General features: G+C 34.8%; 2 protein-coding genes across 2 annotated transcripts; one reads left to right on the top strand and one right to left on the bottom strand.

Annotated features, from left to right (window-relative positions):
- Positions 1-886: 886 nt before the first annotated feature.
- Positions 887-6,758, bottom strand: LOC107419302 (RINT1-like protein MAG2). The gene is made up of 4 exons (XM_016028053.4): positions 6,312-6,758; positions 6,106-6,213; positions 3,083-3,186; positions 887-2,989 (listed from the first exon to the last, which is right to left on the bottom strand). Exons 1-4 carry the CDS (start codon positions 6,610-6,612, stop codon positions 1,082-1,084), a joined length of 2,421 nt encoding a protein of 806 aa, XP_015883539.3. The 5' UTR covers positions 6,613-6,758; the 3' UTR covers positions 887-1,081.
- Positions 6,759-7,803: 1,045 nt separating this feature from the next.
- On the top strand, positions 7,804-12,316 carry LOC107419284 (eukaryotic translation initiation factor 2 subunit alpha homolog). Its single transcript, XM_016028029.4, has 8 exons — positions 7,804-7,991; positions 8,708-9,184; positions 9,895-9,951; positions 10,032-10,118; positions 10,203-10,349; positions 10,485-10,589; positions 11,630-11,728; positions 11,919-12,316. Exons 2-8 carry the CDS (start codon positions 8,801-8,803, stop codon positions 12,072-12,074), a joined length of 1,035 nt encoding a protein of 344 aa, XP_015883515.2. The 5' UTR covers positions 7,804-7,991; positions 8,708-8,800; the 3' UTR covers positions 12,075-12,316.
- The last annotated feature ends 536 nt before the right edge of the window (positions 12,317-12,852 follow it).

Genomic DNA, 12,852 nt, shown 5'->3' on the forward strand with positions numbered 1-12,852 from the left:
TGTGGGTAAAAGGAACGGTCCTGATCCTCTAAATTGAAAGGGTAACTTAAAATGATCCCAGATCCTTTATCAAGAATATCATAAGGATCAATGGGTGCTTATTTGATCCTTTGATAAGAATAATATAAAGATCCAGTATGAAAATAACCTCCACTAAGCCTATTTCTGTTCTTTCTATTGTAAGAGACACTCGGTAACTAGAAAACTCAGACACTTTCAAGGGGCAGGGGCTTTCCCTCTGATAATTTCATTCCCTCCTGGTAAGAAAGCAGATTATAGAAAGTGGGCCAGGAAAGCAGTGTACAATAAACTTGAAACAAAAACATTATATATTTTTATGAAATTAGACAATAAATCAAAGGGAGATCCACGTGATCTTATAACATAGTGACAATAACGTCGATTAAGTTTTCTGAATTCAATTTAAGATCCTTAATAAGATATTATCAAATATTGATCTGGTAAAAATGATATCGAAGTGATAGAGATGTAATATGATATAATGTAGTCGATCACACATTGCATTGTGATAAATATATTAATTAAATGTCCACCTAGATTTCAACTTTAAAACTTCAACATTCCCCACTACCTGTAATGAAGTCATCTAGCTATACTTTATGTCTGCTTTACATTTCCAAACATTTCCTGCACAATGGAGCGCCTCAAACACATATCAGAACAGAAAAATATTAATGCAATGGATCTGCTTAATTCAAAAATTTGGAGACAAAACATTCAAAATCTTATGCAGATATTAAGCGCATGGAATCCAAATTGTTTGAGAACAAAATTCGACATACCAAAATTAAATGGCATTAGAAAATATTAGTTGTGACTAGTGTGGCTATTGAAGCAAGTTAAGAACAATCTCATGCCTTGCTAATTCAGCAGCCATAAATTTTCTTTTCCTTATTGTATTGACATCAGAATGAAATGTGACATTCCATGAGTAAAAAGTCATGTACAACAAAGGATCTTACAATTATACCAATAATCCAGACAGAATTTGCCTTTTTATGTCCATGGCCGCCAGAGTTCTTGGGGCGTACAAAAGAATTAAGGTATTGTTTCGTAGCCTTCAGCCTAGAAATACTCTATTCTTGATGATTCTATCTGACTCAGCCACACTCAAATGCATAATGCCATTCGCCTTCATCCATTTCTCCCCTCCTGCCAAACCATTTTGAAGTTTCTTTTGTGATGTCTTCAACAGCTTCAAGCCATCACTTACTTTGGGAAAGAAGCCTTCCGGCCTTAAACACCATGCTGCAAATACCCCAAATAAAACCTCTAAATCACTAGCAAACCTCTCAACTCCACCATCATAAAACTTTACATTGCTCATAAGAATACCATTGAAAAGCAATCTATCTATTCCAGCTGCCAAACTTCTCCACACCCTAACAAAGTCTATCCCATTTAAATTAATTTCTAACTTTGACATTTTCCCTTGCAGATAATCAAGGGCACAAACTAAAGATTTTGACACCGTCCAACCTTCTTCGCCCTTTTCCTGCCAATGCTTCTTGTTCTTCAAATAATCTCGACATTGAACATCGAATCCCCTCAAAATTACAACCGAGATTTTTTCAACCCACTCCTTTCCAAACACCTGTAAGTTTCCAATCTCCTCATCAAATAAACCATTTTCCAAATTTTCAAGTGAACCTACTCTATTTTCGCTCTCTTTAACAGATATTCCTAGTTGATCACCCTGATTCAATCCTAATTCAAGAAAAAATATGTCCTCACACCATTCATTCAATATGGATTCCACTTTACGACCAGCATTAATGCAGTTTACAACTTTGATTAGGGCATCATCATCTGTCAACGCAGTCAGACCTTCAGCTTCTTGGCACCTGACGAGTAAACAGTCCAAAAATTTTTTTATAATAGGTTTACCAGCTAATCTGAGAAACCTTAACCTCAGAGAATTGCTAGGCAAAGATCGACAACAATCAACCACAGATGAAAGATGCCGGAGAAAGGTATTGGAAACTGCAGGAGCTTTATAATCTTCAGGGTCCGATGAAGGAACTGCTCCCTGAACCTTTATTGTCCAATTTCTCTCATCACTATACTCCAGTTTCAGCTTATCTAATGTGTCATCAAGCTCTATCTCAGCCCACAAATCAAGCCAGTCAGGCCGGTCAGAGAAAACTGAAAGAGAAGAAATCTTCTGCATGTTCCCATCTTCCTGAGAGGAAAGCAAGATTCCAGACTGCTCTACTAAAGATTTAATCCGTTTATCAAAAGATATCATCAAGTCAACAAGATGAAGCCATGATATTTTAGCCTTTGATTGCGAACCCATTATTCTCTCCTCACTCAGTTCACCAACATAATTTGGGAAAATCTCCTTTGCCAAGTAAGTTGATAAGGAGGACACCATTGCTGCAATCCATTCTTCTCTGCAACTGTACCCAGATAACATTGCTTCATCAACCAGTGGTTGCAGTAGTTCATCCATAGAGTCTACATAATCCCTGGTGATCTTATAGACAAGGGCAAAAATAAATTCTGGTTTCTCAACCCACTTTGAGAAATGGCGTTGAGATGCCAATGATATAGGATTTACAAGCTCTTCAATCACCCAAAGTGGCTGATGCAGAGCAACTTGCCGACTATAACCCTCAAGTTGCCGAGATTTTCTTCGTATTTGCAGCTCCTGTAGACTGCACAAAGCAAAAAAGTTTTCACAGTACTGATGTTTGAGATCCCCTTGCATTGTGAAAAGAGGATTGGGGACTTTGGTTGTGTTTAGAGTTGAGGAAGTCAGAGTGGAAAGAGCTGGCGGCCACCCAAGAGAACTAAGAAGAGCTCGGTGATCTGCAATAGCTTGTGGTCGTAAAACAGCTAGAGCTCGATCTACTCTGTGATCAACTGCTGACACAAGACACGCCCATTGAGGGTGCATCTTGGTAACTGAAGTTAAAATATCTTCAGTCAGTTTCAGGGTCTTTATAGCAAGGAGACGCATATCCTGCAATAATTGAGAAATCGAAAAGTACAAAGTGATTTTAGAAAACTGTAAATAAAATACCATTTGCTTTAAATCAAATAAAACGGTTCTCACTTCTGAGTTTCTTGCTGAGTAATGCTTTTTTAGGTTTGTATTCATGGTAGAAGATACAGCATCTTCAATATCACCAACCATTGTGTCAAGCTTCAATGCTGTCTCTGGAAGATGCAACAGCAAAAAAGGAACAATCTAAGAAGTATGAAAACTCGCAGATAAAAGAAAACAGAAGGAAGAAAAAAGAACATGCACTCTAATAACTTCTAATTAAGAGAACTTTAGCATGAAGAAAGTTGGAAAACACATAAATCAAGGTAGACAGCGAGATGCAAGTAAAGGCATCTTGCATGGTGTGATGGATGAATGCTGATGGTTCCTGAAACTTCAAATACTAAATTTGGCTCCATGGATTTGATTGATAAAGTAATTAAGGTTTTAATAACCATAAGAAAAGCTTAAATCATCATTATGAAGGAAACCTTATTTCCTATTAAACCCCTAGGAAACAATGGCAAACAAAGTTAGGTAGGGAGGACATGTACCATACTTGACAAGTACAGGACCATGGTCCTGAAATATCTAGTAGCCACTAAAATTTGATCACATTTACATTTAATTTGTGTAAAGTTTCAATGTTCAGTGCTTCTAATATTTGTAAAGGAAGTTGGCAACTGCAGTTGTTGCCCCATGCCTGTGTTAGTTACACTAGCTCATGGTTGTTAAAATGTGCATCGTATCGTGTATCGTTTTTACAAAAAAATGTATCATGTATTGTAAGATACTGTTTAAAATTTAACTTTTATTAAAACATAAAATATATATGTATATTTATAAATATAAATATATATATAGATATATATTAAAAAGTTCTTAACATATCATATAAATATTAAAGAAGTAATAATTTAAATGATATAATCATATAAGCAAAGGAAAGAGACAATAACTAAGCCTCAAGGAATTTAAGAATAAAAACTACGGAGAGAATATAATAATAATATAATAATACCCCATCCCATACCCACGTGGCCACATCCCAAATTTAAAAAGCAATAAAATACAGAACAGTAAATAGGCATTGACAGAGAAACGAGGTTGCATAATTCTTCTCATCTTCGTGGAAAGAAGAGAATGGGCAGGTATAAGTGTCCTAAACAAACAGAAACCACTGGAAAATACGCGAAAGTGGGCAAAAGTGAAGAAGAAACAAGGAAAGAAATAAGAGAAATTAAAAGATGGAGAACCAAGAACCAAACTTACCATTGTTGCTGTTGGGAGTGATTTTCTGGTGATTCAGTGATTTTTGTGTTTGATTGTCTCCTATTCTTACTTAGAAAATTGAAAATTGTAGTTATTTGTTGATTGAGATTATTTAGCCCTAAAGCTTTTTGTTGGTTGCCGGATTAAGGTCTCTCTCTCTCTCTCTCTCTCTCTCTCTCTCTCTCTCTCTCTCAATCTCAATTTTCTGTATCATCTGTTTTGTGTATTGGTGATATCGGAAATGTAACGTTCCTGTATCGCTCCGATACAATGAAATTTCCAATACGGCATACAATACGTATCGATTTTGCTTCAAGACAATAAGTATCGTACTATACGTATCATGTATCGTACGATACTGACAACAGTGCACTAGCTAATTAGGAAACCAAGCAACACCTAAGTTTTTAATCTTCAATTTTGATCAAAACACCTAATAAGTAGCATCTCTAGTTTTCTCTCTCTGCGTCTAAACCCTACTCTTATACTGCTTTACAAACCTAAACTGGCAACCTCATTATCCCTGCCACTCTCTCTAAATAAGAGATTAATCTGGTGACACATACTTTTAGCTTGTACTATATGATTTTACCCCCATTAACTTCACGTGAGAAACATTCCTCAGTTAAATGCTCTATCTTTCTTCATACTATAGTATACAAAAGCCTATATAAATCATCATATTTAATTAATATATGTTGCCCTATCTTTGTATTTTAGCTTAACTATTGCAACACCCTACAACTTTTACAAGCCTACATTAAAGGCTAATGACACAGTAGACTGATAAACTCACTGGTCTTTCTTCATTTAGTTACAATCTCAGACTCTCAGTTTTTGAGGAGAAATGGATTGTGACCTCGCTTATTTTACTCTAACAACTCATGGGAAACCCACATATTCCTTGGCGTGTAAATGCTAATGATAAAGAAAAACCAAGTGACAGTTTAATGAATATGAGTTTTCTATCATCTGGCAGAGTTTATCTTCTACAAGTGAGAGCTTCATCTTACTTACCCATATATCATACTTTTGGTTTGTATGCGGACAAATGTGCTCAATTCTGTAATGTCAATTATTTCAGAGTATACCTATAAAACGGAGTAGATGCTCATAAATTTTCAGCCAAGGCCCAAAGGGTATATTGAGAAGATTATGTAAACAAAACCCCCCTCCTCTTCTTCTTCAGTCTATGTAGTTCACCTTATGAGATAAAAGACAGGACAGGAACACACTAAAAAGCCCAGTAAATTTACAGATCTTAGGATTATTCCTCTACCATAATGGTGATAGAAACTACTAATAGTATGTATAAGATGGTATAAGAAATGGCATCAATAAGGTTAATAGATGGTTCTTCTTTGTTCAATGAAAAACTATTAGATGAAAAACATACATAAGCATCTTACACATTACACAAACTTCAAGGAAAACAATGAAGTTATAGGCAACCATATGGCTTCCATTGCCAACTAAGAATAAACACTAGACAACTTACAAGATCAAAAGGAAATGCACAATAATCAATCCAAGTCAGAAAAAGCAACAAAATCCTTTCCACTATGTTTTAACATGATAAAAGGAATGCACGTAACACCTAAAATATCGAAAAAGAAAACCATAATTCACAAAAAACATGGCACTTCAAATACTCTTGTGTTCTAGCAGCTATAAATCCGTTCTCAGATCACACATTCTATAAACTTCTTGAAGCATTTCCATTTCTAAATATGAATTTAAACTTCTTTTCCACTGTGAATTTATATTCTTTTTTATTTATTAAATTTCAAAACCTAAAAGCAACTGTTTAAGAAACTAACCTGCATAGTTACGGACAGTCTCTACTCTTGCCACTTCCTTCGCCAATGCCGGCAGTTCCTCCCCCAAAATCTGCTCTGTTCTCTCATTTCCCTCTCCTCCTTCCCCATCTATATAACAATTTCACCAAATTATTCACATAATTCACCCAAAAAAAGCCATTGAATTCAACAACAACATGTATATAGGCAATAGAAGCTAATCGAACCTCCTGTAGTAGAAGCATGAGAGCGAGTCGACGATCCGAGACCTACCAATCGGACATTGATATCGGCGAAGAGGGCGTGGATTCGATCGGAGAAGGAAGCATAAGCTACTAAGTTTGCTCCGAGGCTACGATTCAGGTCAATTAGCTTTTGATCCAAGCAACGGCACTGCGTTTCGAGCTCCGAAACGAGAGTACAAGCTTGGCCGAGGCTTTCTTCGGTCGGGAACTTGTCGTCGAGAAAGGAGAAGACTGAAGGCGAGAGGTCCGAGGCTGGAGGGAGCGAATGGAGGACGGAGTCCATGGCATGGTCTCTTAAGCCATCTGAGTATCTTGTGGTGGTATGGGTGGGAAATTTGAATGAAGAGGGAGGGTATTTTAGGGTTTTAACGGGAATGTGTAAGAGAGAGATTGTGCTTCGCTTCCATGGAAAGTCTATGACTGAGTTGGAGACGCAGTACCATACAGAATCAAATTGACTCTCTCGGTTCAGCTACATACGGGTTCGGGTCCAGCCCGATACTCAGCAACTATTTATATTTGGGCTTGGGCTCGACAATTTTTTTTGTTTTTTTGACAAAGGAGCCCATCAGTTTAGTATAAACATTTTTCATTTAAACATCTTATTGACTTATGATATTTTTTATATATTATTTACAATAAATTTCCATTAAACAAATCAAGAAAATAAATTATTAATTTGATAATGTTTATATTTTTCGTTTCTTTTTTTTTTTTCGTGTTTTATGATTATAAACCTATATGAACAGTAAATGATTATTAAGATATTTATAATAACAAAAAAAAATGTTTATTAAAATTAAATTTTAAAAATCATTTGATATAATTTGAAATATGGTATTATTATTTTTCTTTTATCTATTTAAGCTTGTAGTTGGATGAAAAGTTTAACTATCAACCAATTATATATTCTCTTATAAGGGAATCTATGATTTAGTATGTTACACTGTGATTTAGAATATTATACTTATTAGTTAATTGCTTTGTCATTTGCTACATTTATGATAAATTAAAGAATGAGTTTAGAGTCCTAAAAATGCTGCAAAAAGATTAAAGCTGCTTCTTATAATATTTGGTTGAAAAAAAAAAATCTAAAACCGCTTTTTAGTACATATATATATATATATATTTTTTTTTTGGGGGAAAAAAAATGCCATTAATTATTTTGTTTAACTGAAATTCACTTATTTGATGATTTGAGGGACGTACCAAGTACCAATTAAACAATTCACCAAAAACAAAAAAAAAAACAAAAAAAGTACAAAATAAAGTTCAGAGATTCCTCATTTGATCAAACGAAAATATGTTACAATAAAATATGATTTATATATATATATATATAAAATATATATTTTTGTTTTCCATGTGGTGTGCTCTGATAGGTGAAATCACCATTTTATCATGCACCATGTAGCATGGGAATCACAAAAGTAACCTGTACATTTTTATCTATTTATTTGTTTATTATTATTTTGGGCTAACTCGTTAAAAATCTCTTTTTTAGGTTTTACGCATTGAAATTCAGTTCGGAACCCAGACACACTGCCGCCTCTTCCCTGTACTATTTGGCCTTTTCGATAGCTCTATCTCCGGCGAACCTTCACAACTTTTTTAAGCCAGACCGGTCTACCTGAGCTCCGGGGACTCCGGCGACCGACTCCGGTAAGTGTGTCTCGAATCTCTTCAATCTCCCTCTCGAGCTTCTCGTGAAATTTTGTTTTGGGTTATCATTTCAAGTTTCATTTGCATAGATTAACCCTTTTTGTTTTGCAATAATCTCTGGAACACTGAAAAACTATTAGGACTTTCAGTTTACTTAGTTATTAAATTAATTGCTGGACAGATTTTGTTTTTCATTTATTTATTTATTTTTATTTTTCAATTTTCTATCAATTTTGGTTCCCTTTTTGTATCGTTTTTGAATTGGAGAAGTAAGCTATTTAATTTTTTTTTCACCAAAAAAAAAAAAAAAAAGAAACTTGTTTAAATTTTAGTCCAATTTTTTCATTTTTTATCAATCATTTTTATGCTTTTTCAACTTTTAAGTAATAGAATAATGGATTTGAATAGCGTAGAGGAGCTTGGAGGCTTTTTGGATGTTTGGATGGTTGAAGTTGCATGGATGTGAAGGGTCTTATTGGGATTGTTTTTATTTTATTTTTGTGTTTAATATATTTCATTCTTATTTTCATGTATGTGGGATTAAAAAAATTTCATTTGTGTATTTGGGTGTTGAATTGTATTAAAAAAATTTAACTTTTTTGTTCCTTTTGTTGTATTTCGGAGTTAATGGTGAGTTACCGGGGGAATGAGTTTATCTTTCTCGGTTATCAAAAGTACTTTATACTAAAAACCCTACCCTCTATTTGTCAACGCAGTAAACATTGCGACCTCGCACTTTCTACCACCTGTAATTTTCGTAGTAAGCATTTTCTCCAAGAGAATTTAAGAAACCAATCTGTCATCCAATTATGGCTTCCCACTCTCCGAATCTAGAGTGCCGCATGTACGAGGCAAAGTATCCAGAGGTCGACATGGCAGTGATGATTCAAGTTAAGAACATCGCTGATATGGGTGCATATGTGTCACTCCTAGAGTACAACAACATCGAGGGCATGATCCTATTCTCAGAGCTTTCTCGCCGTCGGATTCGTAGTGTGAGCAGCCTGATCAAGGTGGGCCGCATTGAGCCTGTCATGGTCCTCAGGGTAGATAGGGAAAAGGGTTATATCGATTTGAGCAAAAGGAGAGTTTCAGAGGAGGATATTCAGGCCTGTGAGGAGAGGTACAACAAGAGCAAGCTTGTTCACTCGATCATGCGCCATGTGGCTGAGACATTGGGCATTGATTTGGAGGTATTGCTTTTATTTTTCTATTATTATTATTTTTTGTATATTTATTGCAATATCTTTAGTATAAGATGTGTTTTTTATGTGTTTGTTCGTTCTGTTCTTGTTCTGAGGATATGGAAAAACTTCTATACTTGGTTTGATTTGGGTGGGTTTTATTCTGGGTTACCAAATGATGAAAAATTTAGGGTTTATTAGAGGAGGAAAATATTGGTGCTTTCAGAAAATGGAGTCAAACTAAAGAGCAATGATGGTTGAACCATCTATGTTGTGTAAGCATCCTGGTCAAAACCATTTACTAGGATGGATTTCAATAGTTTAGCATCTTTTCACATTTTAATTTTAGTAGAATCATTTGATTCCTTATGCCTATTGTTGTGAGTTCTTTTATTTTAATTTGTATTGCCATCAAGCAAGATCTCTAGTTTGCTTATATGCTGTTAATTAAAGTTGGTGCTGCAAATCCTTTTGTTATTCACTCGAGTCTGATTTTGTCTTTCTTTATTAAGATGTTAGTTACTCCAGGTACCCTGTTGTAAAAAACTATATTTGCTTCAACTATCTTTTGCCTCAACTAAGTTTTTAGATTATCTTGTGATCTGGTACATCTAGCCTTTTAATTTTGCATGCTTAACCAAGTTATTGACAGGTCATATTTGTTTAAACCACTCATTATTTGTCATAGGCTACTACTGAATGCAAGTTACCTATTGCAGGAATTGTACATCAATATTGGCTGGCCTTTATATCGGGCTTATGGCCATGCTTTTGAGGTAAGAGTTTTTTCCATTATTTTTTAGGTACTTTTTTATTTTAGGTTTACAGTGGGAAACCTGAATTGTTGTAAATGCAGGCTTTCAAAATAATTGTTACTGATCCTGATTCAGTTCTGAATTCCCTCACTCGTGAAGTTAAAGAAATTGGCCCTGATGGGCAGGAGGTAAGATTGTTTTTTCAGTTTTTGTTATCTTGTGCCAAAAGTTTCTCCTATTGATGACTGAAGTCCACCATCACTGTCTTGTAGACAACTAAAATAGTTCCTGCACTGTCAGAGGAAGTTAAAGATTCTCTAATAAAGAATATTAGGAGACGGATGACCCCACAGCCTCTGAAAATTCGGGCAGATATTGAAATGAAATGTTTCCAGTTTGACGGTGTTCTGCACATTAAGGTTTTGTTATCTTTCTGCTTGTTTTCTTTGATGGTTTCTATGTTGAATTATCATGCCTTTGCCTTTGTTATTATATTATTTGAGTATTCTTAACCATTGCTATGCTTTTACACTTGTTCCATTTTTGGATTGCAGGATGCCATGCGGAAAGCAGAAGCTGCTGGCAACAATGACTGTCCTGTCAAAATTAAATTGGTTGCTCCTCCACTTTACGTTCTGACCACTCAAACTCTTGACAAGGTTAGCTCAAACTAAAATCTTATTTTCATTTGGTAATTGGTATTATAAGTGTGTTTTATGCATACTACTCTAGATGATTCAGAGAGAATCATCCGACTAGGTCATTTTTATCAACATTTCATGCTGTGTTTTTATGTTGAGGGAAATCTTTAAGGTTGTCAAATCAACGAGTAATGTTAGGCTTGTAATCCAGTTTACTCCTGAAAAAGTTTTTGTAATCCAGTTTACTCCTGAAAAAGTTTAACTTTGTCTCCTCTTCTGTTCTCTCACTTAAATTAGGAGCTCAAACCAAAAGCAATGCAGAAGAAATTTGTGGTCAGTCATTTTGTTATAGTTTGTGGTCTTCATTTGTTGCAAATTGTTGTTCTGCTTAATGAACAATTTGATCAGATATGTAAATTTTGTTTTGTTGTTTTTTGCGGGTCATTGGGCTGCATTGACCAGATATACCATTAGATACTTCTGCCTAACCTTATAAAACACCTTATACTTGCCCCTCTTCTTCCTCTGTCTATGTCTTACTTATGGATTTGCTAAAACAGGTTTGTGATAAAAGTACATTACATGTTTATGATGAATAGATAGGATATCTATTGGTAGCTGCCATTGAGAAACAATTTATATGCCATTGAATTTGTATGTTTGTCTTAAGCCAAGAAAAGGTGTATGTTTATGGGCTGTTCTGTGTATGTTTTTTGCCTTGTTTGTGCTTGTACTTTCAACCTTGAATTTGGTGGTTTGGAGGGACTGGTGAAATTAATCAGCCTAACCATCTCTTTTGCTTAGTGAAATAATTTTCAAAAGAAGACCAAGTTGTCATTTAAGAACAAAGATATGCATTTATTCTGGTAGTGTTCATATGTCATATTTTTTATTTATTTTTACTTCTACTCACTGTTATGCTGCATAATTTATGACTAATACAACTCTGCTTAAGAAAATTGGAGACAGTTGTAAAAAGCTTAAAAATTTTTGGCAATGGACACTTTTTTTTTTTTTTTTTGTTTGTTTGTTTGATTAATACTTTCTAATGTGGACAGGAACAAGGAATATCAGTTCTTAACAATGCAATTGTAGCTTGCTCCCAAGCAATAGAACAACATAAGGGGAAACTTACTGTGAAGGAGGCACCCAGAGCCGTGAGTGTCAATCCTCTTATGTCTGCTTTTTGGTTTTCTCATACCTTCTTGATACTCAGTTCACATTGGTTTCGGTCTCAATATTTTAATTCAAAAACGTCGTTGCTTCCTTTGTTCTTCACTTACTGCAGCATTTGTTATGTTGTCCATTTAAGTAATTTACATAATATGTTATGGTGCATTGATGTAGGTGAGTGAACGGGATGACAAATTACTTGCTGAGCACATGGCCAAATTACGAAATGCAAATGAGGAGGTGAGTGGTGATGAGGACAGCGAGGAAGAGGAAGACACGGGAATGGGGGAAGTCGATGTGGACAATGCTGGCAGTGGGATTACAGAGTGAAAATGCGGCACAGATACTGACAATTATTTTTTGTTTTTTTGGAGCAATTTTGATTCATGTATTCAGTGTATCTGGCAAAATTGTAGCTGAAATTTGCTGCTTCTTGTTGTGTCTAAATGTTCACTTATTAAATTATGAACTGAAAGAAATTTTCTTTTATGATTAAAAACACTGACATCTTCGGAATTATCTGTGAGCTCTGAGAATTAATGGATAGATTCTGTGTTCTAAGTTCTTGTTCAGGTCATTGTAAGGTCATAAAATCATGTTTATTTTCATCCAACGTGTGTAAATGATTTCAAATTTGATTCTACTAATTGTATAACGAAGCTTATTATTGTTTATTATGCTTATAAAATTGATGCAATGGGTAAAATATTAATGCAGTTGCAAACTATGCGTTTAAGAAGAAAACGTCTGCAATTGATGTACAATATGTTTAAAATGAAAAGAAAAACGGAATGTAGAATCTAATCATCCAATTGAAGAATAAAATACAATTACGAAACTTCATAATCGCTGCTCGACAATATCACACATATTTGAATGGCCAAACATAATTTGAACAGCATCTGTGGATGAGATGCTGTGCTCGTAACACTTGCAGTAGACGGTGCCCATAACGCTCGTTAATTATTCAAAACACATGAAAAAATTAAATTAAATTAAAAAAATTAAAAAAAAAAGGGAAAAAAAGGGGGGTATAAGTTAAGGAGATATATAAGCATAATACTAAAAAAGAAGCAGAAAAAACAGCTCAATTGCCTGGAAAATACTC

Source organism: Ziziphus jujuba, chromosome 2 (assembly GCF_031755915.1).
Source record: "Ziziphus jujuba cultivar Dongzao chromosome 2, ASM3175591v1".
Lineage (NCBI taxonomy): Eukaryota > Viridiplantae > Streptophyta > Magnoliopsida > Rosales > Rhamnaceae > Ziziphus > Ziziphus jujuba.

What these genes read in the sequence shown, in the direction of transcription:
- LOC107419302 (XM_016028053.4), bottom strand. Translation starts at nt 6,612, where the DNA reads ATGGACTCCGTCCTCCATTCGCTCCCTCCAGCCTCGGACCTCTCGCCT. An exon ending in GACTGTCCGTAACTATGCAG is followed by an intron (nt 3,187 to 6,105) that starts GTTAGTTTCTTA and finishes TGCATCTTCCAG; the next exon opens with AGACAGCATTGAAGCTTGAC. An exon ending in ACTCAGCAAGAAACTCAGAA is followed by an intron (nt 2,990 to 3,082) that starts GTGAGAACCGTT and finishes CAATTATTGCAG; the next exon opens with GATATGCGTCTCCTTGCTAT.
- LOC107419284 (XM_016028029.4), top strand. Translation starts at nt 8,801, where the DNA reads ATGGCTTCCCACTCTCCGAATCTAGAGTGCCGCATGTACGAGGCAAAG. An exon ending in TTGGCCCTGATGGGCAGGAG is followed by an intron (nt 10,119 to 10,202) that starts GTAAGATTGTTT and finishes ACTGTCTTGTAG; the next exon opens with ACAACTAAAATAGTTCCTGC. An exon ending in TGAAGGAGGCACCCAGAGCC is followed by an intron (nt 11,729 to 11,918) that starts GTGAGTGTCAAT and finishes GCATTGATGTAG; the next exon opens with GTGAGTGAACGGGATGACAA.